Source organism: Hyperolius riggenbachi, chromosome 5 (genome assembly GCF_040937935.1).
Source record: "Hyperolius riggenbachi isolate aHypRig1 chromosome 5, aHypRig1.pri, whole genome shotgun sequence".
Classification (NCBI taxonomy): domain Eukaryota; kingdom Metazoa; phylum Chordata; class Amphibia; order Anura; family Hyperoliidae; genus Hyperolius; species Hyperolius riggenbachi.
In genome coordinates, this window is record NC_090650.1 from 410,829,106 (window position 1) to 410,854,296 (window position 25,191).

The 25,191-nt window shown below is 45.5% G+C and overlaps 1 protein-coding gene across 2 annotated transcripts in view; it reads right to left on the reverse strand.

Annotated features, from left to right (window-relative positions):
* Positions 1-903: 903 nt before the first annotated feature.
* Positions 904-25,191, reverse strand: part of TNFRSF11B (TNF receptor superfamily member 11b) — a 115,541-nt gene continuing 91,253 nt past the window's right edge. For both annotated transcript variants that reach the window (XM_068237954.1, XM_068237953.1), the window contains 4 exons: positions 12,092-12,449; positions 8,207-8,383; positions 3,373-3,588; positions 904-1,977 (listed from right to left, as the gene is read on the reverse strand). In XM_068237954.1, coding sequence (XP_068094055.1) covers positions 1,601-1,977; positions 3,373-3,588; positions 8,207-8,383; positions 12,092-12,365 — 1,044 coding nt within the window. In that variant the 5' untranslated portion in view covers positions 12,366-12,449 and the 3' untranslated portion in view covers positions 904-1,600. The remainder of the gene's footprint in view (positions 1,978-3,372; positions 3,589-8,206; positions 8,384-12,091; positions 12,450-25,191) is intronic.

Here is a 25,191-nt window from a genome sequence, read left to right on the forward strand (position 1 = left end):
ATACAGGGGTCTACTATACATCAGATCAGGCATTTTGTGGGTGTGACTATCCTGATGGCCACACTTGTTTAATGACCCTTGTGAGATGGGCCCTAAGGTCGTAAGGGCACCAAGGAGAGGCAAGGGAACATTGGGGGCCCCATCAAAGTATTGCAGGGGCGCCCCATGAATTGTAGTTACGCCACTGCCTGGTTCAATAAAGTTCTCCTAGGATGAGTGATACAGAAACCATGGACTGGATTTATCAAACGTTTTTTGGCTAAATCTATGCAGTGGCAATAGTCTGCAGCCCTATTAGGGATGATCAATGATATGCAAATATTTCTGTCTTTATGCAAATTTATTGAATTTTGTATGCAAATATATGCAGCTTGCAAAAAGGACCAACCGAGTTCAACCCAGGTTTAAGATCCATTTTCAAGCTGCATATATTTGCATACAAAATTTACTTCATGTTTGCATAAACTCGGAGATATTTGCATATCAATGATCATCCCGAGCCACTATGATCATCTTTGTATAACGCCTCTTTTCCACGAACTGTTTATAGGCAGTGAAATGCTCAAACTCTCACAATTGCTCACTGCTGCCTGGCAACTGCTTGCTGAGCACACAGCTCAACAGTTCGTGGAAAAGAGGCCTTAAAGGGAACCAGAGAGGAATGTTGTTAAAAAATAGAACAGGCTTTTATACATACCTGGGGCTTCTTCCAGCCCCATAAGCCTGGATCGCTCCCACGACGCTATCCTCCGCTTCCTGTATCGGCGGTACCGGGCCCGTCACTTCCAGCGGACGCGGCCAATTGTCCGCTTTACAGGGGCTCCCTCCATACCCGTACGCATGAGGCTGCGCAGTAGGCAGCCTCATGCGTACTTATAAGGAGTGAGCCACGTGTGATGCGGACAATTGGCCGCGTCTGCCGGCCGACTGGCCGACTCGCGGCAATGACGGGACCCGGTATCGGCGGATCCAGGCAGCAGAGGACGGCGGCGTGGGAGCGAACCGTGCGTATGGGGCTGGAGGAAGCCCCAGGTATGTATAAAAGCTCCCCCCCAATGTCTCTGGTTCCCTTTAAGGTGCATACACACATCAGACCATAGTCTTTGGAAAATGAAAGATCACAGACCAATCTTACCACCCTTCATGTAGTATGAGAGCCATACCTTCCCAGTCTTTTCCATGGAGCTGTACTCCCCATCAGATAAAACTCTTTGCAAGATGCTGCACACACAGATGCTGTACAGACACAAAAGATCATTATCTGCAAAAGATCCGTTCCTGCAAAATGCAATGATAGTCTATGAGATCTGCAGATCATCATACACACGATTTAACTGACATTCATCTGCAGATCAAGCAATTATCCGAAGATCTGAAAATCCATCCTGGTGGATCTGATCTGCAGATGAATGTCAGTTAAATCAGGTGTGTATGATGATCTGCAGATCTCATAGACTATCATTGCAATTTGCAGGAACGGATCTTTTTCATTTTCACTTCCTCTCTATCCCTGAGGAAACTAGTAGTAAATCAGGCTGCTGAGGTCCAGTATTCTGTACATAGTTTAAAATGTTCTACAGATGTGTTAGTCGTCCACCAGTCATAATAACGAGTCTGTTTTGACAAGCTGGGTTTTTGTGCTGGTAATTCCCAGGATAATTTTGTCATACAGTCTGTACATGGCAACACTGCTGAGGAAGCTGTCCAGTCTCTTCATGACCTTTTGTAGTTTTTTTGGCAGCTTGTTGCTCGTCAGGCGCTGGAGGCCTTCAATGGTGTTGCCTCCATTTTGTTCCCTCCACAAGCTGAGCAGTTTCAGTATTTGCCTCCGCTTGGGGCAGTTCTTCATAGTGTTCTCTATGTCTGACTTCTCTAGTGGCCTCCCAGGCAAGCTCTGCATTAATGCCGTGAGGTGTTTTACCGTCAGGCCGATGTGTCCAATTTCCTTCAACATCCCCTTTTCACAAATTTTCAGATCTGTAATTGAAGAGAAATTGAGGTAAGCTCCCTGCATGGCTTATTGTTAGAGGAAATAGTTAGTAAAATGAAGCATTGACTGGCTTATTATAATAAAAAAAATAATTAAATGGGAGCAGGGGCACTACTATAAAAAAGGTGGCCCCAGCAAACGTTTGATAGGTCCTCCCCACCTTCTTTCCACCTCCCTCCACAGTAGACCACATGACCAAGAGACGGAACCATGACTCAACCGACCCATAACGAATTAATATCAAGGCACAGTTTTTTGTTAAACTAACCTGAGGAAGTGGGCAAAAACCTGTGAAACGCGTTGTCTGTCTTATGTTTTTGTGCTTTTATAAACATCCTTTTGCAGTTGAACTGGGGTCAAATTTTTTTTAGAGAATTAAGTAATTGGTATACCGGGCACATCCACCCCAATGGTTTATCTAGTTCAGACCTCCATAGGAGGTAATAGCTTTATAGGCTTTTCAAAATGTAAAGATCCAAAGTAGAGTGACCAACCAGTTTCCTAATTGGCTTGGAAAACCTAGCAGGAACCGCTCATTTTCTTCAGGCTTAAAACGGTAGTTGGAGGGATCTGCAACCCACTTTTGTGAGTATAAACACATTATTTGCCTTTGACCCTGTATCTACGGTACTGCACCATTGGGCTTCAGTCTCTCTGCATCCACTTAGGTGACCTTGGGAAAACTGCCCACTACAGGTATCACCTACACTCATCCATGTCAAATGTGGTCACCATGAGTCCCCAACCCACAACAGGTGTGGTCACCATAACTCCTTGGCCCATAACAAGTGTGGTCACCATGACTTGCGGGATCTTTGAATTACAACAACTCACATAGTCCTCCTCCTTATACCTCTGGCCAGAACTCGCTCCATTGTGCATGGTGCCATCGAAGGAACAGTGATTCACTGTTCCTTCCCCTCCCAATAGAAATAGTATGCATTGCTTTGCTATAGCAGATGGAAGCATTTATACAGGACTCAACCCTTGACCCCATCACCCAAAGGATCGAATTGTGATCCCTTAAGGTGACAACTGTTGTGCGTGTCTACGCACCTTGGAGCATTAAAGATGAATTAAACTCAATACTAGTAGTCTTGCTTCTATAGTTTCTCCAGGCATTGTGCCATATGGTCACAGGTGACTGACCCGACCATCAGCTGAATCCAGCAAGGAGAATAAATTGTATAGCAGTTCTATATTTGCTCTATGAAAATGGTATTCTGACCAGCCCTTTGTGTCTACCTACTGTTTATATTAATTTATCATCTTTATTGTTATTAGATTTTGCGTTGTTCAGATTTTCAGATTTGGGTTTGATTGCATTCTGATACATTGCAATGTTTATTGGGTTTTCTTATGGAAGAGTTACAGTATCTTACCTTTTCTGAGCTGCTTGGAAAAGTTGTCTCCTTTGCTCTGGTTTCTGTACAGCTTAAACAAGTAGAATAGCTGGTCTTTGGGTTCATAGTTGTTTCTGATGGACTCTATCTGCTGCGACGTCAGGTCCGTGGGAGGCAACCTGTGGAGGAGCACGTCTGACCAACTATCTGATGCCTGACGAGACCGGAACAAGGCTTCTTCACAAAGAGTTATATCTACGGTAATAAAGAAAGATGATGAATGAAGAGATTCCTTTTAGGGCTGTCCAGGAGAGGATACAGCCACCAGGAGATAGATTTCAAGTCACCTAAGCAGTGGCGTAACTACAGTACAAAACGGGAGGGGGATGGGGGGGGGCAAGAACCGGCCCCACGGCAAGCTTGCAGAGACGGTTCCCAACTGGGGGTTTGACCAGATCGAGAGGGGAACCAGCCTTATTCAAGCTAACACAAGGCTGTCACCCCTCAAAAACACTTCTCACTGCCACCACTAGCTGCTGCTAGACACTTCAACAATTCCCACTCTGCTGTCGAGTGGCCTGCAGTTAGAGTTGGGCCGAACCTCCGATTTTCGGTTCGCGAACCGGGTTCGCGAACTTTCACGAAAGGTTCGGTTCGCGTTAAAGTTCGCGAACCGCAATAGACTTCAATGGGGATGCGAACTTTGAAAAAAAAAAATAATTATGCTGGCCACAAAAGTGATGGAAAAGATGTTTCAAGGGGTCTAACACCTGGAGGGGGGGATGGCGGAGTGGGATACATGCCAAAAGTCCCCGGGAAAAATCTGGATTTGACGCAAAGCAGCGTTTTAAGGGCAGAAATCACATTGAATGCTAAATGACAGGCCTAAAGTGCTTTCAAACATCTTGCATGTGTATACATCAATCAGGTAGTGTAATTAAGGTACTGCTTCACACTGACACACCAAACTCATCGTGTAACGCACCGCAAACAGCTGTTTGTGTAGTGACGGCCGTGCTTTACTGGTGCGCACCATGGCGAGAGTGCAGGTTTTGGTGGCTTTACAGCCCATATGGTCACCTGGCTGATGTAGCTGAATGACAGAACAGTGACTGTCCAGCTGATCAAATTTGGTCTGACCACAATCACTAAACAGAACAGGTATGCAGTGGCGGGTCCACTGAACAGAACAGGTATGCAGTGGTGGGTTCACAGCACAGGTATGCAGTGGTGGGTTCACAGCACAGGTATGCAGTGGTGGGTTCACAGCACAGGTATGCAGTGGTGGGTTCAATGAACAGGTATACAGTGGAGGGTCCACTGAACAGAACAGGTATGCAGTGGTGGGTTCACAGCACAGGTATGCAGTGGTGGGTTCACAGCACAGGTATGCAGTGGTGGGTTCACAGAACAGGTATGCAGCCAGACAGGAACAAGCTAAGCCTAACTAATCTTTCCCTGAGAGACAGTCTGCAGCAGCTCGCCCTACTCTGACTAATGCAGGCACACGAGTGGCCGTAATGGCCGCCGCTGCCTGCCTTATATAAGGGGGGGTGGGGCTCCAGGGGCTAGTGTAGCCTAATTGGCTACACTGGGCCTGCTGACTGTGATGTAGAGGGTCAAAGTTGACCCTCCATGTGCATTATGGGGCGAACCGAACTTCCGCAAAGGTTCGCCTGCGGGACGCGAACGCGAACCACTGAAGTTCGCATGGAACCGTTCGCAGGCGAACCGTTCGGCCCAACTCTACCTGCAGTCAGTACAGCATTTTCGTATTTGGGTCAGCTGCGCGCTTTGGCCAAAATACGGGAACTCCACACACACACAATGCAATCCCAGAGTAGCAAGGCACAATCCCAGCGGTACAATCAGGCACTGAACTTATAACACAAATTACACTGCAGTCTCTCTCTAGGACATGAGTTCTATTAGTACATCATAAGTCAGACTTATTAAATGAATATTTAATATTCCAAAAAGTAAAAATTACAAAGACACACAACAAGACAGTTTACTCAAAAATAAAAACGGGAATAAAATGTTACCAGCATGTAGGTCTGAATGTTGTTTGCAGGAGAACACAGCAGCTGGTCAAAAACCAGGATAGTCCTAGAGTCTTTGCTATCTCCTGGAAACTACAAGTCCTGAGTCTCTCAAGCCGATTTTTATAGCGAGTAGCGTATCACAAGAGTACAAGTCCAGATATAACTTAATTTCCTCAGAGGGTTTTCACAGATCCCTTGTAATATCCTTGCTGGCTGTGATATGCAAATGTCAAAGGTTTCCCCTTGGAATCTTCCTAGACTCAGACAGTATGATTGTATATTGGGGACAACGGGCGGCTGTTTACATATACACAGAGTTCAAAGCAATGCAGACACATCAAACCACAAATGGCTGCTACTTAGCAGCTTCCTTCATCTTAGCAGGCTGTAGTGTCAGAGGAAACACAATGCAAATGTACTTTACACTGCCATACAAAAAATCAAATTAGCACCTTCTTTCAGCCAGGTGACAATTATACTCCCAAAGCCAGACGGCTTCTAACAGTCATACACATCTGTGATCATGCACAGCAGACATAACATGAAAAATATGGCTTCTGTATTATATACACTATCACAGATAGCTGCTATATTATAACGGGGGGGGGGGGGGGGCTTCTGCAAACCCTCCAACATTCACACAATATTTTCCTGACTGCCCTTGGTGGCCCCTAAAGCCTTGACAGCCATAGCCACAGGGGTCATATAACATGTGTGGCCCTCATAATCCTGACTCGCTATAACAAGTGTGACAACAACTCCAAGCCAAGGCCAGGTTTTTGGAAAGGCCTTGCTTCAGGCAGCAAATGTCTAGAACCTGCCCTGTCTTCGTTCAGGAGACAGAAATTATGTCCAGAAAATCACTGAATAAGTAACGCAGCTGCCAGTTTAATGGATCTGCTGGTAGAAAGTTTAATTGGTTCATCTCACTGTTCACATCCTGGTGTGGCTAAGTAGCATATTATTATTATTATTATATATTTTTTGTTTTATTTATATAAAGCGCCAACATATTCCGCAGCGCTTTACAAAGCACAATTAAACTAGGAGGACATATTAGGATATCTATCTAACTATCTATCTATCAATATATATATATATATATATATATATATATATATATATATATATATATATATATATATATCCAACAGAAACACAGGGAAAAAGGAAACAATTTCACTGTTTATTCTTCAAATGACAAGTCTTCCAGGTTGCGGATATAAGGTGTAGACATAATTCAGAAATACAATTCACAAAAAACTGCCTGACAAGTGTTTCAAGGCCAAAAGCCGCTTCCTCAGAGGCACACAGTGTATATGAACATCAGGTGCAGGTCATAAAATCAATGCCAAACCGCAATCTGTGGTGAAATTAAGTAAAAGCAATCTGCGATGAGTCCATACTGGAACAGCCACGGAGTAGAGATCCTGTGGGCCTCTGAGCAACCTGGAAGACTTGTTTGTGATTTGAAGAATAAAGAGTGAAATTGTTCCTTTAAAACCCAGTGTTTTTCTTGGACTTTTATATATATATGTGCATTACTCTGGGGTAGAACCGCACTATTTGTATTTTTATTTAGGCTATCATATTAGGAGCATTTCTTGCTCATTACTAATTGTATTCATCCACAGTGGTTGGAGGCCATGTGTCTGGTGTCTGCACTGGATCAGCTTACAGTATGGCCTACAGAAAGACTCCATCCGAAATCCTAAAGCAATGACGGATGAATATCCTGTGTGGGATGAGGATAGACACTGCTGGATGCAGGATATTGCTGGATATTCTTAGTCATCCTCGCTGGAAGTTCGTCACACTTGAGCCCCCATGTTCCTCATCCGATCCACTCTTGACAAAGTGCAGAGCAATGCATTGTAAACATGCATTAGTAACTTTATAGGGTCTTTGACAGCCTCCTAGTGAGATCTAGCTACTGCCATTCCAAATGAAGATGACTAAGTATAGTCTGTATTGTATCATTTCTCTATGAGCTTCTTGCCATCCCACTGTTTTCGCACCTTTGGGCCGGTTGTATATCTGCCCAGAGCATTGGGGGGCAATGCCCCGCCCCCTCACATTGCACCGCAACGCCAAAAAAAGATTCATATGACCCTGCGGCAGAGTGCGCCGACAGTGTCATACGCATTGCCCCCCCCCCCCCCCCCCCCCCCGCCACTCTCACGTCCTTCGCCGCCCATCGCCCATGTGGCCCCCCTGCGAAATTGTCATGGGGCCCCTTGGAATTCACACTTCTTCCCGCTGTACCCAATCCCTCCCCCCCATGCACACACACCTTGCCTCAACAGAAGAATAGCGCAGGGACCAGAGTAATATTTACCTGCACCAGTGCTGCTGGTCTCCTCTATGCATCACAGCTGCACACTCTCGGCTGCCATTTAGCGTCTCCTGATCATGTGACATGTATCGGTCATGTGATCGGGAGCCAGCGAATGACAGCAGAAAGTGTGCGGGTAAACAGCATGTGGATAAGGTGAGGGAGAAAGAGTGGGCCTCCACAGTCCAGCGGGCCCCCTCACTGTTGCAGGGGTTATTGTTACACCCCTGCACCCAGTGATGTACACCCTGCTGGACACTGACTCCTATGCATTTCGCCACCACTGCATTGCCTGCGGAAGTTGCACAGTAACATTCTGCTGATTTGCAGCATGTCAACAGCGAATTTGGAAACGTTTGGCACACACAATGCATTCAGTGTACTGGGCCCCATACCCCTTCTTTGCTGTTGCGTTACTCTGCGTGCAGAAAGGGTTACACCCGGCAAAAAAAGTATATAAGTGTAAAAGGGGCTTTACAGAGGAACTATTTACCTATTTTGCAGGATCTGTTTTCTTCCATGCACTTCGTATCCTCAGTAGAGCTTCCCTCGTGAGATACTCTGTGCTTCCTGCAGCTGGTCTGTTTCTGGCATGGGGCGGTGGAAGACGATACATCAGAGTACATTCCTGTAGGACATTCAGCACACACTGTGTCCCTCTCCGGAGTTCCTGGAAGGATAAATATGTCAACATTGTTTTTATTATTATTGTCCTTTATTTGAAATGTCCCAACTTATTGCACAACACTGCGCAAGGAATAAGTAAGAGGTTTAGATTATAAAGACGATCACAAAAACACGACATAGCTAGGGTGGGAAGAGGACCCAGTGCTGCTCGCTAATTGTCGCCAAAGTCATTTTCGCATTGCAAATGCTATTTTCATTTTTGAGAATATGTTTGCGAAAATAGCTTGTATTCGCGTTTTTTACAAAAAAAATCTACATTTTTACTGCAAAAATAGCAAAAACCAATATTTTTTACAGCAGAAATTTTTTACTGCCAAAAATCAATATTTTTATTGCGAAAATTCTCAAAAAGCATGAAAAAAAAATCAAAACTATTTTCAATAGCCTTTTCACTCAGAAATCAAACTTAACATTATTTTCGCAAAAGTAAATGCAAAAAAAATTGGAATTCTTTTTGGAATTGGAATTTTTGCTCATCGCTCCCTTATCAGTCATACAAAGGTGGCCACTAACGATCCAATTTCTAGTGAAAAATCGGACGACTGTTTTTATAGTCGTTCGCAATCGATTGTGCCCATCAACGGAGATTATTTACAATCAATCCAATGACAGCTGATCAGAATTATCTGATCGCTCAAACGATTTTTCACTAGAAATTAGTGGAAAACAGTTAGTGGCCACCTTAGGTGATGGAGCACAGGACACAGTAGTAGGGGAGGAGGGCCCTGCTCATCAGCTTATATAGCTCCCAGTTGTCCCTTTTTCATAGGGACAGTCCCTTTTTGGGCACCCAGTCCCTCTGTCCTCCTCATTTGTCCCTTTTTCAGATGTACAGATCTCAGTGGCGTAACAATAGGGGATGCAGCCCCTGCACCTGCAGGGGGGGGGCATACCTTCCTTGCATTCCACCACGGATGTTCCTCTCTCTAGCGTCTGACGCTATACAGGAAGTGGCGTCAGACGCTAGAGAGAGGAACATCCACAGTGCAACGCAAGGAAGGTATGTGTATCTGCCGCCTGCACACACACTGTAATTGATGCTGGAGGGGAGAGCCCGAGGTGAGGGAAGGAAGGGGGGGTCCACCCTCCTTCCCGCTGATGTGTGGCCAAGCTCTCCCCTCAGGTTGCGACCTCTCCAGCCCCCCAAAACGGCCCTGAACGGGCCTCGGGAGGGGGTTGGAGGGCCGTCAGAATTTCTGCAGGAGGGCCCGGTGATTCCTAGTTACGCCCCTGACAGATCTGTGAAAATATATGTATGTAAGCTTTTTTCTCATCCTATCCTTTAAATTGATACCTGATCTGAGGGGCTAAGCAGATCAGGTAGCCACTGTCCCCACTGATCCTGTGGCCTGTTAGGGTTCACTTTCGTTTTCCTGAGCCCCGGGGTCATGACGCTGGAAAAACTGCTCTGTGTGTTTCACACACAGAGCAGCATGCAGGGAAGCCAGAAGCGGCAGGGGGAGCGGCCAGGGAGAGACAGCCCTGGGGAAGGCCCGTAGGAACGCCCCCAGTAGGTGTTTAAGCATGGAATACATCTCCTCCCTTCCCGGTCGAGAAATGCCGACAATCATGTTGCCAATTTGGGGGGGGGGAGCAGAGAGTGGTGCGGGAGAGGCACAGAGACATGTCACGCAGCAGGAGACATGTCTCTGTATCCCATCTGTCCCTCCTTCTCCCGCAACACCCCGGATACACAATCTATCCTCTGGGAGAGTGCAAGATACCATAGATGAGGAGATGATTTATAGTCAAGGAGATGGGAGACACAAGATACAGTTGAAAGACTGGGGAATTGAGGTGATCTACCTTTTTAAAGTCACAGGTGTTCTTTAATTTGTTAGAATCGGGACCTCATTTTAAGATATTTCAAGCACACGGATACTTTTACATAACAGAACAAAAAGCATTTTCAGGCTGGTAAAATGTCTCTTTCAGGTCAATGTCAGAGTAAAGATTAAGGCTACCATTACTAATGACAGCATTTCTAACAGGATCACAGGTAACAGGTTCTTTTCTACCATTCAGGACAGCAGAATGCGGTTCTCCCTCCCAGCGGTATCGAGTGATGACACGAGATCAGCTCCCGTTCTGTGAGATAATTGCTGCACTTTATACAGGCCGAGCAGAATGGAAAACACAGAAAACAATAGCTCTGCATTCCTGGGCGAGGGTGATCTGGTATCGGGTGTCTGCGCACACAGACTGCTGGAAAGTACAGTAACTTCACACAGATAAAACAGGACAGAGGAAATCAATAGCAACTATTAAAAGTAAAATCCCACAGTAAAAAATAAGTAGTAAAAGGGAAGATGATTGAGGTTCCTCATTCTGTGTGGTTATCAACATGATCACGTGACTGAAGAAATATCCCAACAAGACTACATCTGAGGCGATTGGATGAAACAACCACCCTGTTGTCTGTTGGTAAATAGGACGAGCGAAACCGACATGTTAGTGGGCGTGGGCCGCGGCAGAGCGGGCTAACTGACACGTATCCATGCCTCTCACCTCTGTGCTACACGCTGCTTTCCATTCTCCCAACACTTAGGAACTGCAGCCATAAAATAGTTTCTAGGCAGAGAACTGGGCTTTTGAGAGCGGGGGATAGATTAAAAAAAGGTCAATAGTTCCTATATTTTAGCCCTCTAATACATGGGACAGACTGTGTCATTGAGCTGAGACATAACAATAAATCTACTGTGGGATGTCTAAAAGTAATTTTTAGGAGTAGAAGGATTGATACAATTGTTTATCTCTTCAATTTATTACCACTTAAACTTGAGCTCAGAAAGTCCTCTCTGCTCTAAAAGATAAGCAACGGCATAATAACCTTTAAACTAAAAACATTTCTTTGTTACAGCTGATACAAACCATGATTCATTCAAGCAGACATATTATTAACAGCCTGTGCTTTCATATGAGGTAATCTGCCATCTCTGCCATGGCAGTCATGTGACACAGGGGATAGATCAAATTACAATTTGTGATTAGACACAAATGAGGGGGAATTAAACAGGCTAAACTCTCTAAATACATACAGGGTGCATTTCTGTTATGTTTTCTTGTGTCCTGTGCAAGACTTCAGGTCCACTTCAAGATTCACTTTAAAGTGGATCCAAGATAAACTTTTACTCATTGCATAATTGTGTTCCTTTCATATAGTTTATAGGGCATTGCATTCCTTAAGCCAAACACTTTTTTTCGTTTTAATACTCTAATTCCCTATAAACTAATCAAGCCTCGCCCACAGCTTCTCCAGAGAGCCTTGGCACTCTGAACCTTAGTAGCAAGGGCTTATGGGAGCTCAGTCTGGGCAGGAGGAGGAGGAGGTTACTAGCCAGAGATTTCAGAGGCAGAGGGTAGGAGGGAGGAGGAGAGGGGAGTGACGTTTTCACAGACTGAGGGCTGGAGATGCTATCAGCTTGCCTGTGTGTAATGATGACAAGCAGAATATGGCTACTCTCATTGTATCACAAGAATAAATAATCATAAACTGTTGAAGCTGTTTTCAGCCAGATTTGCTGTTTAAACTATCTAAACTCTAGATAAGATATATAGACAAGTTACTTGATATAGTTTTTCATCTTGAATCCGCTTTCAGTAAATCAGGCCCAAAGTCTGTTTCATTACAAAAAAAAAAAGCCTGAATCGTTTGGCATTCTGTTTGGTTTGAGTGTGACGTGTCTCTTACCTTGTTGTTTCACACCGTATCCTGGCGGACACTTGGTGTGGGGCAGGCAGAACTCCACTTCCAGGAAGTACCCCGCAGCGCACTCGCACTCCCGGGGCCTTGTGCCATTACACTCCTGCGTCACATGCTGGAGCTCCTTACACACAGTGCTGCAGTACTCACACTCCCTCTCGTCGTTCCACTGGTCTGCGTAGTGATTGGCTGGGCAGGGGGCGCACTCTGTCCTCTGCTGTGCAGTGCAATGCCGCTTGACAAAAGTCCCTGGGGGGCACATGTCACACTGTAGACTCTCATGCGTGTCCCGGTTGTAATAAATATATTTTAGATTGTTCCCAGCTGTAACAGCAACATGGAGAGCCTGCAGATAATGGAGATGTTATGATTATTATAATAATTAGGAGTAGTAACGGTGGTAAGATTTGCAATCAGATTGCACTGACACATTATTCATCCTTACAACAGACTGGAGCCATGCTTAAAGCGGAACTGTAAATAGTTTTTAAACACAGTGTTTCACTTACCTGGGGCTTCTGCAAGCCTCCAGCAGCCGCCCTGACCCGTGCAGGTCCTGCCCGAGCCTCTATTCTCCCGCCGCCGTTCCGTTCTGTTCCTAGACTTCTAAGTCGATGCCAGCGCAGCTCTGGCCAAGCGTATCTTTTCTTCGCGTTCTCCTCTGCAATAGCAGGGGACGCGAAGAAAGGATACGCGTGGCCAGAGCCGTGTAGGCGCAGTGGCCCGGCGGCAAAACCGAAAGCAGCTAGCGGCAGGAGAATGGAGGCTCGGGCAGGACCGGCACGGGACAGGACGGCTGCTGGGGGCTTGCAGAAGCCCCAGGTAAGTGAAACACTGTGTTTAAAAACGATTTACAAACCTGAAGCGAAAAAAAACTAAAGCAAAGAAAAGAGCCTCGTGTTTTTTATTTTATTTTTAGTTGCTGTGTATTCTGGCATATAATACTACTTTTTAACCGTTGAAAATTTTCTGAAAAGTCAGGGGTCGTCATTGATGCTGAGTGACCCTGTTACCGCTGAATAATTACGCACACCCCACTTTGCAGTTATTGATTTGTAAAAAATGTTTGGAATCATGTATGATTTTCGTTCCACTTCTCATGTGTACACCAGTTTGTATTGCTCTTTCATGTGGAATTCCAATAAAATTGATGCATGTTTGTGGCAGTAATGTGACAAAATGTGGAAAACTTCAAGGGGGCCGAATATGTTTGCAAGCCACTGTATGGGACTCGGTCTTTTAAGCTATAAAACAAAGCAGAAATAATGACCCTTTCAACTTTCATGCAGAAAAACCTTATCTAAAGCTGCCTCTCACTGTTGCTTAACTGTTTAAGTGCTTCAGAAAACAGGACTGTATTCGACCCAGTAGGTCAAATAGCTCAGAGAAACAGATAATAGCTGAAGTTTTTTAACTCTTCCTGTTCTGGAAAATATGAGATTTTTTTTCTTTGTTACTAATGCTATATCTCTTATGGCGATACACTAAAACAGTGGTGCTCAACCTTTTTTGGCCCGAGGGCCGAACTTCAAATCAAGAAAAATCTCGAGGGCCGGAACACATGCATACAAAATTTCAATGTAAAACGTTTAACGTTTTTCTAGTAACAGTTAACATGGTGTTGGAAATGGAAAGAAAACAACAATATAAAAATTGTTGTACTCACCATTTGATGCACATTTTCTTAAGAAGTTTGCGGCAGATTAATGCAGCAATGGTATCAGAGTGGCCTTTAGTGTGCTAGCTGAGGAGGCTGTCAGCTCTGCTGAGGAGGAACAGAGGCCTAATTACCCACACGTGGCCTGTAGTGTCCTGGCTGAGGAGGCTGTCAGCTCGGTGTGGGGCTGAGGGGGCTGTCAGCTCTGTGTGGGGCTGAGGAGGCTGTCAGCTCTGTGTGGGGCTGAGGGGGCTGTCAGCTCTGTGTGGGGCTGAGGGGGCTGTCAGCTCTGTGTGGGGCTGAGGAGGCTGTCAGCTCTGTGTGGGGCTGAGGAGGCTGTCAGCTCTGTGTGGGGCTGAGGAGGCTGTCAGCTCTGTGTGGGGCTGAGGAGGCTGTCAGCTCTGTGTGGGGCTGAGGAGGCTGTCAGCTCTGTGTGGGGCTGAGGGGGCTGTCAGCTCTGTGTGGGGCTGAGGAGGCTGTCAGCTCTGTGTGGGGCTGAGGGGGCTGTCAGCTCTGTGTGGGGCTGAGGGGGCTGTCAGCTCTGTGTGGGGCTGAGGAGGCTGTCAGCTCTGTGTGGGGCTGAGGAGGCTGTCAGCTCTGTGTGGGGCTGAGGAGGCTGTCGGCTCTGTGTGGGGCTGAGGCGGCTGTCGGCTCTGTTTGGGGCTGAGGGGGCTGTCGGCTCTGTGTGGGGCTGAGGGGGCTGTCGGCTCTGTGTGGGGCTGAGGGGGCTGTCGGCTCTGTGTGGGGCTGAGGGGGCTGTCGGCTCTGTGTGGGGCTGAGGAGGCTGTCGGCTCTGTGTGGGGCTGAGGAGGCTGTCAGCTCTGTGTGGGGCTGAGGGGGCTGTCAGCTCTGTGTGGGGCTGAGGGAGCTGTCAGCTCTGTGTGGGGCTGAGGAGGCTGTCGGCTCTGTGTGGGGCTGAGGAGGCTGTCGGCTCTGTGTGGGGCTGAGGAGGCTGTCGGCTCTGTGTGGGGCTGAGGGGGCTGTCGGCTCTGTGTGGGGCTGAGGGGGCTGTCGGCTCTGTGTGGGGCTGAGGGGGCTGTCGGCTCTGTGTGGGGCTGAGGGGGCTGTCGGCTCTGTGTGGGGCTGAGGGGGCTGTCGGCTCTGTGTGGGGCTGAGGGGGCTGTCGGCTCTGTGTGGAGCTGAAGAGGCTGTCACAGTGTGTGTCCCGTTGTCTGCCCGCGGTGTCTGCCTGCGGAGGAGGAGAGGATCGGGTAGTGCTGCGTAGTATGGCACTCGGCGGGACGCGCATACACCAGCGTGCACTCGTATTCAGCCCCGGGTAGCGCTGGGATAGTTAGAAAGCCTCGCTCATTGGTTACTGCAGGAACCTTCCTCCAATAGGAATTAGGCTGATTCCTATTGGAGGAAGGTTCCTGGAGTAACCAATGAGCGAGGCTTTCTAACTATCCCAGCGCTACCCGGGGCTGAATACGAGTGCACGCTGGTGTATGCGCGTCCCGCCGAGTGCCGATGCTACGCAATACCACCCGATCCTCTCCCCTTCTGCAGGCAGACACCGCGCGGGCCACAGAAACCGGCTTCGCGGGCCACAAATGGCCCGCGGGCCGTAGGTTGGGCACGGCTGCACTAAAACGTTCGACTTTCCCGTTTATTCGATCTAAATGATCGAATCGAATGAAAGTTGAAAATATTTTTTTTTTCGATCAAGAAATTCAAACGAGTATTCCGTTTTTTTTTTTTTAGAAAAATCTGATCGGACACGCTGGAAAAATCTTTATATTCGATCTAACGGAATAATCGAACTAAATTATCTAATTGAAAAAAATGAAAAATTGTACCATGTATGGCTACCTTTAGCCGTACTACACATACAATTCATTATCTCTTTAAAAAAAAAAAAAAAGTTTATTTTCGCTTTAATGTTAATACGCTACCTGTTTCTTATTTGGCCTAGTGTGCCCGGCCACAATATTTTTTACTTGATCAGAATTGCAGTAGTTTAGAACATGTTTTTGCACATACACATTTAGATTGTCATACAATATGGCAAACAGATCAATCCCCCTTTGATCTGAATCTGATCTGAGAGGGATCGAATCCCCCCCCCCTTACACACACACACTGCACACAGATTTTTAATAGGTTTAACCATAAAAATGTATCGAACCGCAAAGTTGCACTCTTCGCTATATAGTGCAATGCTATTGGCTACTGCAAGGCGGTAATTTCAACTGGGTTTTGCCATGAATCAATCAAAATGATTATGGATGCAGCTCGCATCACAGAAAACTGGTTGATTTGATTATGGTGATCGAATCTGCCAGTAAAAATCGATACGTGTATGGCCAGCTTTAGGAAGATTTCCCTCATTTACTTTGGTTTCACTGGCGGTATGGATTGTTTTCTCAGAACAGAAAGAATTACAACCCTGGCGGTTTTGCATTGCGATGTTCTTTCTATATAGAGAAATTCTCTTACCGTGGTACAATCCTATAGGAAATAAGGGCGTTTGCTCCCATTAGGGCACAAAAACTAACAGAACTAACAGCACGGGGTGACCCAAAACTAGCCTACTAGGAAAGTATAGGGGACTAAAAAGAGACCAAAAAGCCCTCCTACTTGTAAGCCAACGCTCAGTGTAGTTTGCCTTAAAACAGAAGGTATCTGCGATAATTCAGCTTTAACCACTCCACCTCGAAGGGCTTTTCCCCTTAAAAAAACAGAGCAATTTTCGCCTGTCAGCACTCCTTCCACTCATTCGACTATAACTTTATTACTACTTATCACAATGAAATAATCTACATCTTGTCTTTTTCGCCACCAATTAGGCTTTCTTTGGGGGGGGGGGGGGCACGGGTACTTTTTGCTAAGAATTATTTTATTTTAATTGCGTTTTAACAGGAATAATAGGAGAAAAATGGTGAAAAATTGATTATTTCTCAGTTTTGGGCCATTATAGCTTTAAAATAATACGTGCTACCATTATTAAAACCCTCACATTTTTTTGCCCATTTGTCCCGGTTATTGCAACGTTTAAAATGTTTCCCTAGTACAATGTATGGTGCCAATATTTTATTTGGAAATAAAGGTGCTTTTTTTCCGTTTGGCGTCCATCCCTTATTAAAAGCCCATAATTTATAAAGTAACAGTAATATACCCTCTTTACATACAAGTTCAGTCCCTAAGGTAACTATTTATGTATTTTGTTTTATTTGTAAAATGTTTATTTAATTTTAAAAAACATAAAATTGGTAGCTAATGTGGGGAGTGTGGGAGGTCAGGGGTTAATTTTACATGTAAAAATGAGGTAAAAACATATCTTATTTTATTGAAAAAAAAAAGTAGATGTAATTTTACTTTTTGATCACAAGATGTCCCTGCTGCTCACTTTCTCATGTGTAGTATTAGCACGCATAGAGGAAGTGATGCGTGGACGGTTTTTGTGAATGGCATTGTCGTCTAATAGACGGCTGCGGTCATTCACACGGGGACTTAGATCAATGAATGGGAACTGCGTTCATAATCATTGATCTAGCAGCTACCGATCGGCGGTAACAAGCGCGGGGAGGGGGGCGAGCGGGAACGCGCGGCGGCGAGGGACGTAGTAGCTACAACCCTGCACAGAGATATGGCATTTTGCAGGGACGTAGTTTCTCGTCCCGGGGAAGGGGAAGTGGTTAAGTGAGTGATTGTGGTCTCCCACAATGCATCACTACAGAATATGTAAATTAACTCTTTATGTCCCTGAAGCCAGGCTGCACATACAGAACCGCTGGTGTCTAGCAAGCCTAGCTTATAAAATTTGAAGAGCCACATCAAACTAACCCCAAACAAACTAACAAACCCAAATAAATTGTGAAAGAAAAAACAAAAAGAAATAGCTTTTTGAACTTTTTCATCTCCTCAAAGCAACGTACAAATTCAAACTAGCTGACAAAAGCAATAAAAACTAGTGATGAGCACGAATTTCACATAATCGTAATTTCATATCAGAATACGATGAAAATCATAATGCAAAATTTTGGGGAAAATCATAATTAATTTCCTATGTAAACGTAATCAGCAACTATAATTTTGCAATCTTGTGTATTCTTTGTGTGATTTCATGCCAATTTTATCGGTTAGTATTAAAACTATTGCTATTTACCGCTTAAGTTGGCACACAATTACCGTAAAATTTTATGTAATTACACAAAATTATTAATGGATTAAGCAAAATCAATTGAATGTTCAAATCGCATTTACGTATGGTCGTAACTGCTAAAATGTATGCAAAATTTTGCACAATCGTTATTAGCAGATTACGATCATCAATGCTAAAAAATATTTTAAAAAATCTCCAAGTAAAGTCATAGATGCAGCCCTAAAAACAATAGTATAAATCAGTCCTAGCAAAGATTGCTGTTTGTGTTCAGATCCAGGTCACCCTCATGTTTTAGCCAAACATAATTCATTTGACCAAAGAAACACAAATATTGCCCAAATTCAAATTTAAAGGGGCACTATGGTGAAAAATTGTAAAATGTAAAATATGTGCAAACATATACAAATAAAAAGTACATTTTTTCCAGAGTAAAATGAGCTATAAATTACTTTTCTCCTATGTTGCTGTCACTTACAGTAGGTAGTAGAAATCAGACAGAAGTGGCAGGTTTTGGACTAGTTCATCTCCTCATGGGGGATTTGCTATTATTTATTTATTGTATTTATAAAGCGCCAGCATATTACGCAGCGCTGATGCAATGCCACATTGTGAACGTAGCCTAAGGTTCCTGAAGGAAACTGCAAGTCCGAAACAGGCTGCCTGCATGTTGGGTTGATGCGGCTCTGTACAATGTATAAGCTATAGGCTCACTATACACCAGCAGTTCTGGATTTAAAGGGACTCAGAGATGACATACAGCCCAGCTCTGATACTTACCCAGGGCTTCCTCCCGCGGTCTCCCATTCAGCCGCGGTGAGCTCCATTGCCAGGCTCAGTGACATCGTCTGGGTCTACTGTGCATTTGCGTGAGGTCTGCGCATGCACTGTAGACCCTGACTGGCATTTATTTATTTATTGTATTTATAAAGCGCCAACATATTACGCAGCGCTGGACAATAAATAGGGATACAGACAATATTTAGGGGTGACATACAGCAAAATGACAATACCTGAATACAAGAAAGATCAGATCTTGCAGCACAGTATGAGTACAAGGTAATGCTTAGTCAGTCACTAGATGGAGCATGGAGATTAGGCAAGTTAGGTTCACTCAGATGCATAGCATGGGTGCACAGTAATGGGTGCATGATCAGGTAGGACACAAAAAGAGGAGGACCCTGCCCAAAGGCTTACAATCTAAAGGCATTGACTGAGCCCGGTAACGGAGCTCACTGCGGCAGACCGTGGGAGGAGGGCGTTGGACTTAGACGTGTTTATGGGGCGAGAGGAAGCCCCAGGTAAGTATCAGAGTTGGGCTGTCTATCGTCTCTGAGTCCCTTTAAAGAGAATCTGTACTCTAATATTCTTACACTAAAAAGCATACCATTCTATTCCTTATTTTCTCCTGTGCCCCTCTGTGCTGTTTCTGCCACTCTCTGCTACAATCCTGGCTTGTAATTAACAGTTTTAGGCAGTGTTTACAAACAAACTAACCAGCTTGTGATAGGCTCACATAAACAGAGTGTGTGAGTCATACAGAGTGTGCAGGGGGCCTGCAGAGGGTGTGTATCGCTTCTATCCAATCACAAGCAGCCCTGCACATTCCACACATTCAAGCCTTAGCCCCACAGACACGACAGAGGAAAGGAGATAAGATTTATTACAGAGACAGTGCAATTAGGAAAAGCTGCAGTAAGCCAGAGCACATTAGAACAGGCATAGGAACTTATAGAATAGAAGAACTAAGGCTGAAAAATTTGTTACAGAGTCTCTTTAAAGGGGTTCTCTTGGCTATTTAAAAAAACAAAACTGCCACTTACCTGGGCTTCTATTGCCCCCCTGCAGCTGGAATGTCTCGCACCGTCCTCCTCCGAAGCTCTGTTCCCCGCCGCCGGCCCCGGTGCTAATTATTCGTCTAACTAGACGAATAGAACTGCAGCTGTGTGTCCATGCACGGGAGTGAGTGGGAGCTTACTGTGAAGGCGTAGTGTGAAGTTTTCTTGAAATGCGCCTGCTGTAAGCTCCCAATGACGCGCACGGGAGCGAGCACGCGCGCAGCCATGGCCGTGCAGTCGCAGTTCTATTTGTCTAGTTAGATGAATAATTAGCCCGGTGCTGGCAGCGGGGAACGGAGCATCGGAGGAGGACGTCGCGGAACATTCCAGTTGCAGGGGGCCGATAGAAGCCCCAAGTGAGTGGCAGTTTTTGTTTTTTTTAAAAAGCCAAGACCCAAGAGAACCCCTTTAAGCCTGGCTTCAGGGGCATACAAAGTTAATTTGCATATTCTGGAGTGATGCATCTTGGGAAACCACAGTAGCTCACTTACAGCTGAATTATCACAACTAACTTCTGTTTTAATAAGGCAAAATTATATTCAAAGAATATTAGGAAACACCATCCCAATACTCTGCGCAAACGCTGAATCCACCACACCCAATCCTGCAGCTCTCCCCATATGACACTGAGGATTAGCGTAACATTTAATGTAAGCATTGCAGAAACTATGTTTGCAGTTAATCCCTGGAGGAAATGTTTTTCAGGAAATGTGGGTTTTCATTTGAAGTACCAGCATCTGGGATGGGGAATACATTTGCAGGCAAGCTAAAACATATGGCTTTATAAACATTACTTCACTTTACATTACATATAGGGGAGGGAGCGAAAGAGAGGGAATTTAAAGCATATAAGGTGGAGGAGAGGGAAAAGAGAGAAGTATGGATTGGGGGGGGGAGGGGGGAGGGGGAGGAGAGGAGAGAAAGGGAGGAGAGAAATAGCATGGATGAGGAAGGAAGAGAGAAGGGGATATGGCAGGCATGGGCAAACTTGGCCCTCCAGCTGTTACGGAACTACAAGTCCCACAATGCATTGCAGGAGTCTGACAGCAACAGTCATGACTCATAAAGGCAAATGGATTGTGGGACTTGTAGTTCCGTAACAGCTGGAGGGCCAAGTTTGCCCATGCCTGGGATAGGGGGAGACTTAGGGCAGGGGTGATGCTGAGGTTTTTGTGGCTCCAAGCAGCAAGTCTCACATGACTCTGATCCAGCACCAAATCTCACCACTCTCCTGCTGGCTGCTTAGCTCCAGTCACCATGGTTACTTCTGGCCGGCCCTCTGATGCCATGAGAGGCACCAGCCAAAACTAATAATGGTGACAGGACGCGAAGCCGACAGTGGTGAGATTTGGCGCTGGATCTGGGCATGTGAGTTACTGCAGAAAGGGCAGGGGGCCGCAGAGCACAAGGCAGCCACCCCTCTAAAGTGAGACCCCAAGCAGGGGCTTGTCTTGCTTATGCCCTGACGGCGCCCCTGACTGGTGGGGAAGAGAGAGAGGGGAGATAAAGCATGCTGAAGAGAGAGAGAGAGAGAGGAAGACAGAGATAAGAGGGAGAGAAGTAACGAATCAGAGATGATGAGGCACAGAAGTACACATTACACTAGTATGAGGCCTTCAAGATCTCATATACTGGGAATAAATGCAGTGTGAGAATCAGAAGTATGTCTCCCTCAGAAATAAGAGCTTACACAGGGCTGCACCCTGAGTCCAACTCCCTTCAGTCCTGGTGCTGATGAGGTTAGCGCCATGGTAACCTCATCAGCACCAGGACTTGCCTTAATTACATCATACAACAGATGAAGATTATCCTTGAGCTTGGAATGGGTCCAGTCAAAATAGACAAGCGAAGAGTCTTTTTTTGGGCCTGCAGGACAGTTCCTATTTTTCGCCTGTGTTTTCATGTTATGTATTGTATGTGCAAGAGTTAATAGGAGGTAAAAATTGAAGTGCAAGAACTCTTGGTGAGCCCACTTTCTCACATGAATGTCCTTTACATTATTTGTGTGTGCCGTTTCTACCTGCATACCCCTTGCTTGTGGCCTGCATACACTATACTCTTTCATCCATTTCTCTGTCTATTTTTCTGCTTGCCTTGTAACAGCGATCTGGCCCATTTTTAATCGTTTTTTTACCCATTACACAGTCAAGTGGGTCCGATTTTGAATTTTTATATATTTACTCATTAGCTTAACAACAATTTATACCCCCTCTTCCCCCAATGTTCACACCCCTTCCCTTGCCTCAGCTTGGAACCCTTCACTTCCTTGGGGCCCATTTCACAAGGGTCATAAAACGCGGGGCCATCATGATTTTCACACCCATAACAAGTGTAGCCACAAAACACCTGATTTGTAGTATAGTCCCCTGTATCCGAGGAAGCGAATTTTAGCAGTTGGGACCCCCCACAGCTCTGGCCCCTCAGCAGGAGCTGCTCCCCTCTGTTACGTTTGATGAATTATTGTCTTGATAGCTCCCTATTGTGGTAGCATTGTCCGTTTTTATTGGTATATATTCTTTTGTGGTCAGGTCATTAAATAAGGCTTTTCTAGTTTTCCTTAGATCTTCTCACCTGTGCATTGTTCCTAACTAAGCACACCTACTCCTACATAATGGTGCCTGCTGCTATCTTTTTTCTTATTAAACAAATGTTATTGGTGATTACCGTAGTATAAGACTTTTCTTTATTCGGTTTGCTTCTTTTAGTTATCTTTTTTTTTAAAAGTCTGCCTGGGTTTGTTAATTGACTTATATTCTCCGGCGTTCTCAAATCTTAATAGTTCAGCACCGTCGCCTTGTGTTTTCTCATGGAGAACAATCTATACAGTTTATAGAGGAAGTGGAGTAAAGAAAACTGATACATTTCATCCAACCATCATCTTTCCAAAATAAACCCAGAGAGTTGGAAAGTTTTATCAGATGAACTGACTCTTGTTCTGCAATAATAAGCCTATGTGTGTCTTGTTTATGGCAGAAAATAGCAGAGGAAGTTCTAGTGTTTATCTGCAGAGGCAACGTGATTACTTTTTAATCCATGAAGTGTAAACCAAGTGAAAGTGTATGTTTGGTATCAGATGGACTCTGGCCACTTCCATCTCTTGGAGACTAGAAGCACTTCGATCAACTTGTTTGGCATCTCTGACCTGGTCAGCAGACACACACCTGTCCGCCTACTTCACTCCAGGGGCGTATCTGGGTAATAGATTACTGGCAGAATGGCAGCCTTTTACATTTTTTCCATTGACTTGAATGGGTGGAATCTGATTTGCTGTTTGTAGCTCCGCCCAGGTATACAGGGGGGACACGAGACCCCCAGAACATATCATCCCAGGTAGTGAGGGATCTGTGTACCAAGTTTCGTTCAAATCGGTCAAGCCGTTTTCGAGTGATCGCGGCACACACACACACAAATACATACATACATACATACATACATACATACGATTTTATATATATAGATTGTGTTGGGTATATTATTGCTCATTACCTGTATTGTACTGTCGGTCACCCCTGTTATCCTTGTCTGTAATCTTATGTATTATATAGCGGATAAGTGAATAATGCCGCACAGCGCCTATGCATAAAAATGGCTTATCGCTATTTATCGTTAGTACTGCATAATAATGGCGCACAGGGAAAAAAGAAGAAAACCGGCACACACTAACGTTATTTATCAATAGTGGTACACACTAACGTTATTTATCAATAGTGCCGTACATTTGCCAAGCAGCAGACGTTATTGCGCACAGTAACGTTATTTATCAATAGCGCCCTACATAAGCCAAATTGCAGACGTTATTTAACTGCAAAACGGTGAATGGATTTAATGTAACACTGTCAAGGTTAGGGTTAGGCACCACTAGGGGGGGGGGGGCTAAGGGTTAGGCACCACTGGGGGGGGGGGGTCTTAGGGTTAGGCACCACTGGGGGGGTCTTAGGGTTAGGCACCATCAGTGGGGTCTTAGGGTTAGGCACCACCAGGGGGGTGGTTAGTGTTAGGCACCATCAGGGGGTGGTTAGGGTTAGGCACCACCAGGGGGGTGGTTAGGGTTAGGCACCACCAGGGGGGTGGTTAGGGTTAGGCACCACCAGGGGGGTGGTTAGGGTTAGGCACCACCAGGGGGGTCTTAGGGTTAGGCACCACCAGGGGGGTCTTAGGGTTAGGCACCACCAGGGGGGTCTTAGGGTTAGGCACCACCAGGGGGGTCTTAGGGTTAGGCACCACCAGGGGGGTGGTTAGGGTTAGGCACCACCAGGGGGGTGGTTAGGGGTTAGGGATAGGTACAGATAGGGTTCTGTGTGTTAACGGTAAATAACAATACGACTGTGACGATAAATAGCAATAAGGCTTTAACGACAAATAACAATAAGGCTATAACGTTAAATAGCGATAAGCGGCAAACGGATTAGCGGCAACACCGTGCGCCATTATTCGCAGGCACCATTTTCAGATGGACCCAATATATAGTGCTGGGTTATATGTTGGCACTATATCAATCTAATGAATAACAATAACTTTGGCATTTGTTTTTTGAAGGATTTTATAGCACCATCGTCTTCCATGGTATTGTAAATAGTGATCAGTGAGATACTGAGGCGGTATAATCAACAAATCTAGACAAACTTATTACGACCCGTACTTGAAACAAAGAACCTTCAACTATCTCTGAGTGGCCAAAAAACTGGAACTAGTACTTTTCACCCATCATTGTTTATCTTGTAGTTAACCTCTTGAGGTCCACAGTGCTAAACCCCCCTAAAGACCAGGCGATTTTTACTGAAACTGGCCACTGCAGCTTTAAGGCCAAGCTGCAGGGCCGCACAACACAGCACACAAGTGATTCCCCCCCCCCTTTTCTCCCCACCAACAGAGCTCTCTGCTGGTGGGGTCTGATCACCCCCCCAGTTGTTTATTTTTTACAAATATTTATTGTCATTTTTTTTTACAATAAATACACTTTTTTTCCACCCTCCCTCCCCCCCCCCTCCCCCCGGCCAGCCTATTATTGCTGATCACTCTCTAGTGCCCCAAGGGGACAGCTGTAGATCGCAGCGCTGTATCCAGTAAAATGACGGCGGTTTCACCGTCTAACAGTCTCCCGAGCTGTGTTCGCTGCTGGGAGACTGAATCTATACCTCTTATCGTATATACCCTCCGCCTCCCAAGCAGGAAGATGCGCGCGCAGCCTGTGCGCGATCTCCTACAGTAGCCGGCCCCAGGACTTGACGCCAATTGGCATTAGGCAGCCCTGGGGCTGCTGCCACGGTCGCGCCCATTGGCATGACGCGGTCTTTAGGTAGTTAAAGCAGATCTCTGGTGTAAAAATAAAACCCACTCTATAAGCAAATACAAGTAGTAGGAAAAAAAATGTTTAATAACTGACCACTTGTGCTGAAAAATTCAGGTTTTGTTGGTTAGCCACACCTAATTTTTTTTTCAACCGCCATGGCACTGTTTCATGGGAGGTGCCACATAAAGCAGCCCAGTAGAT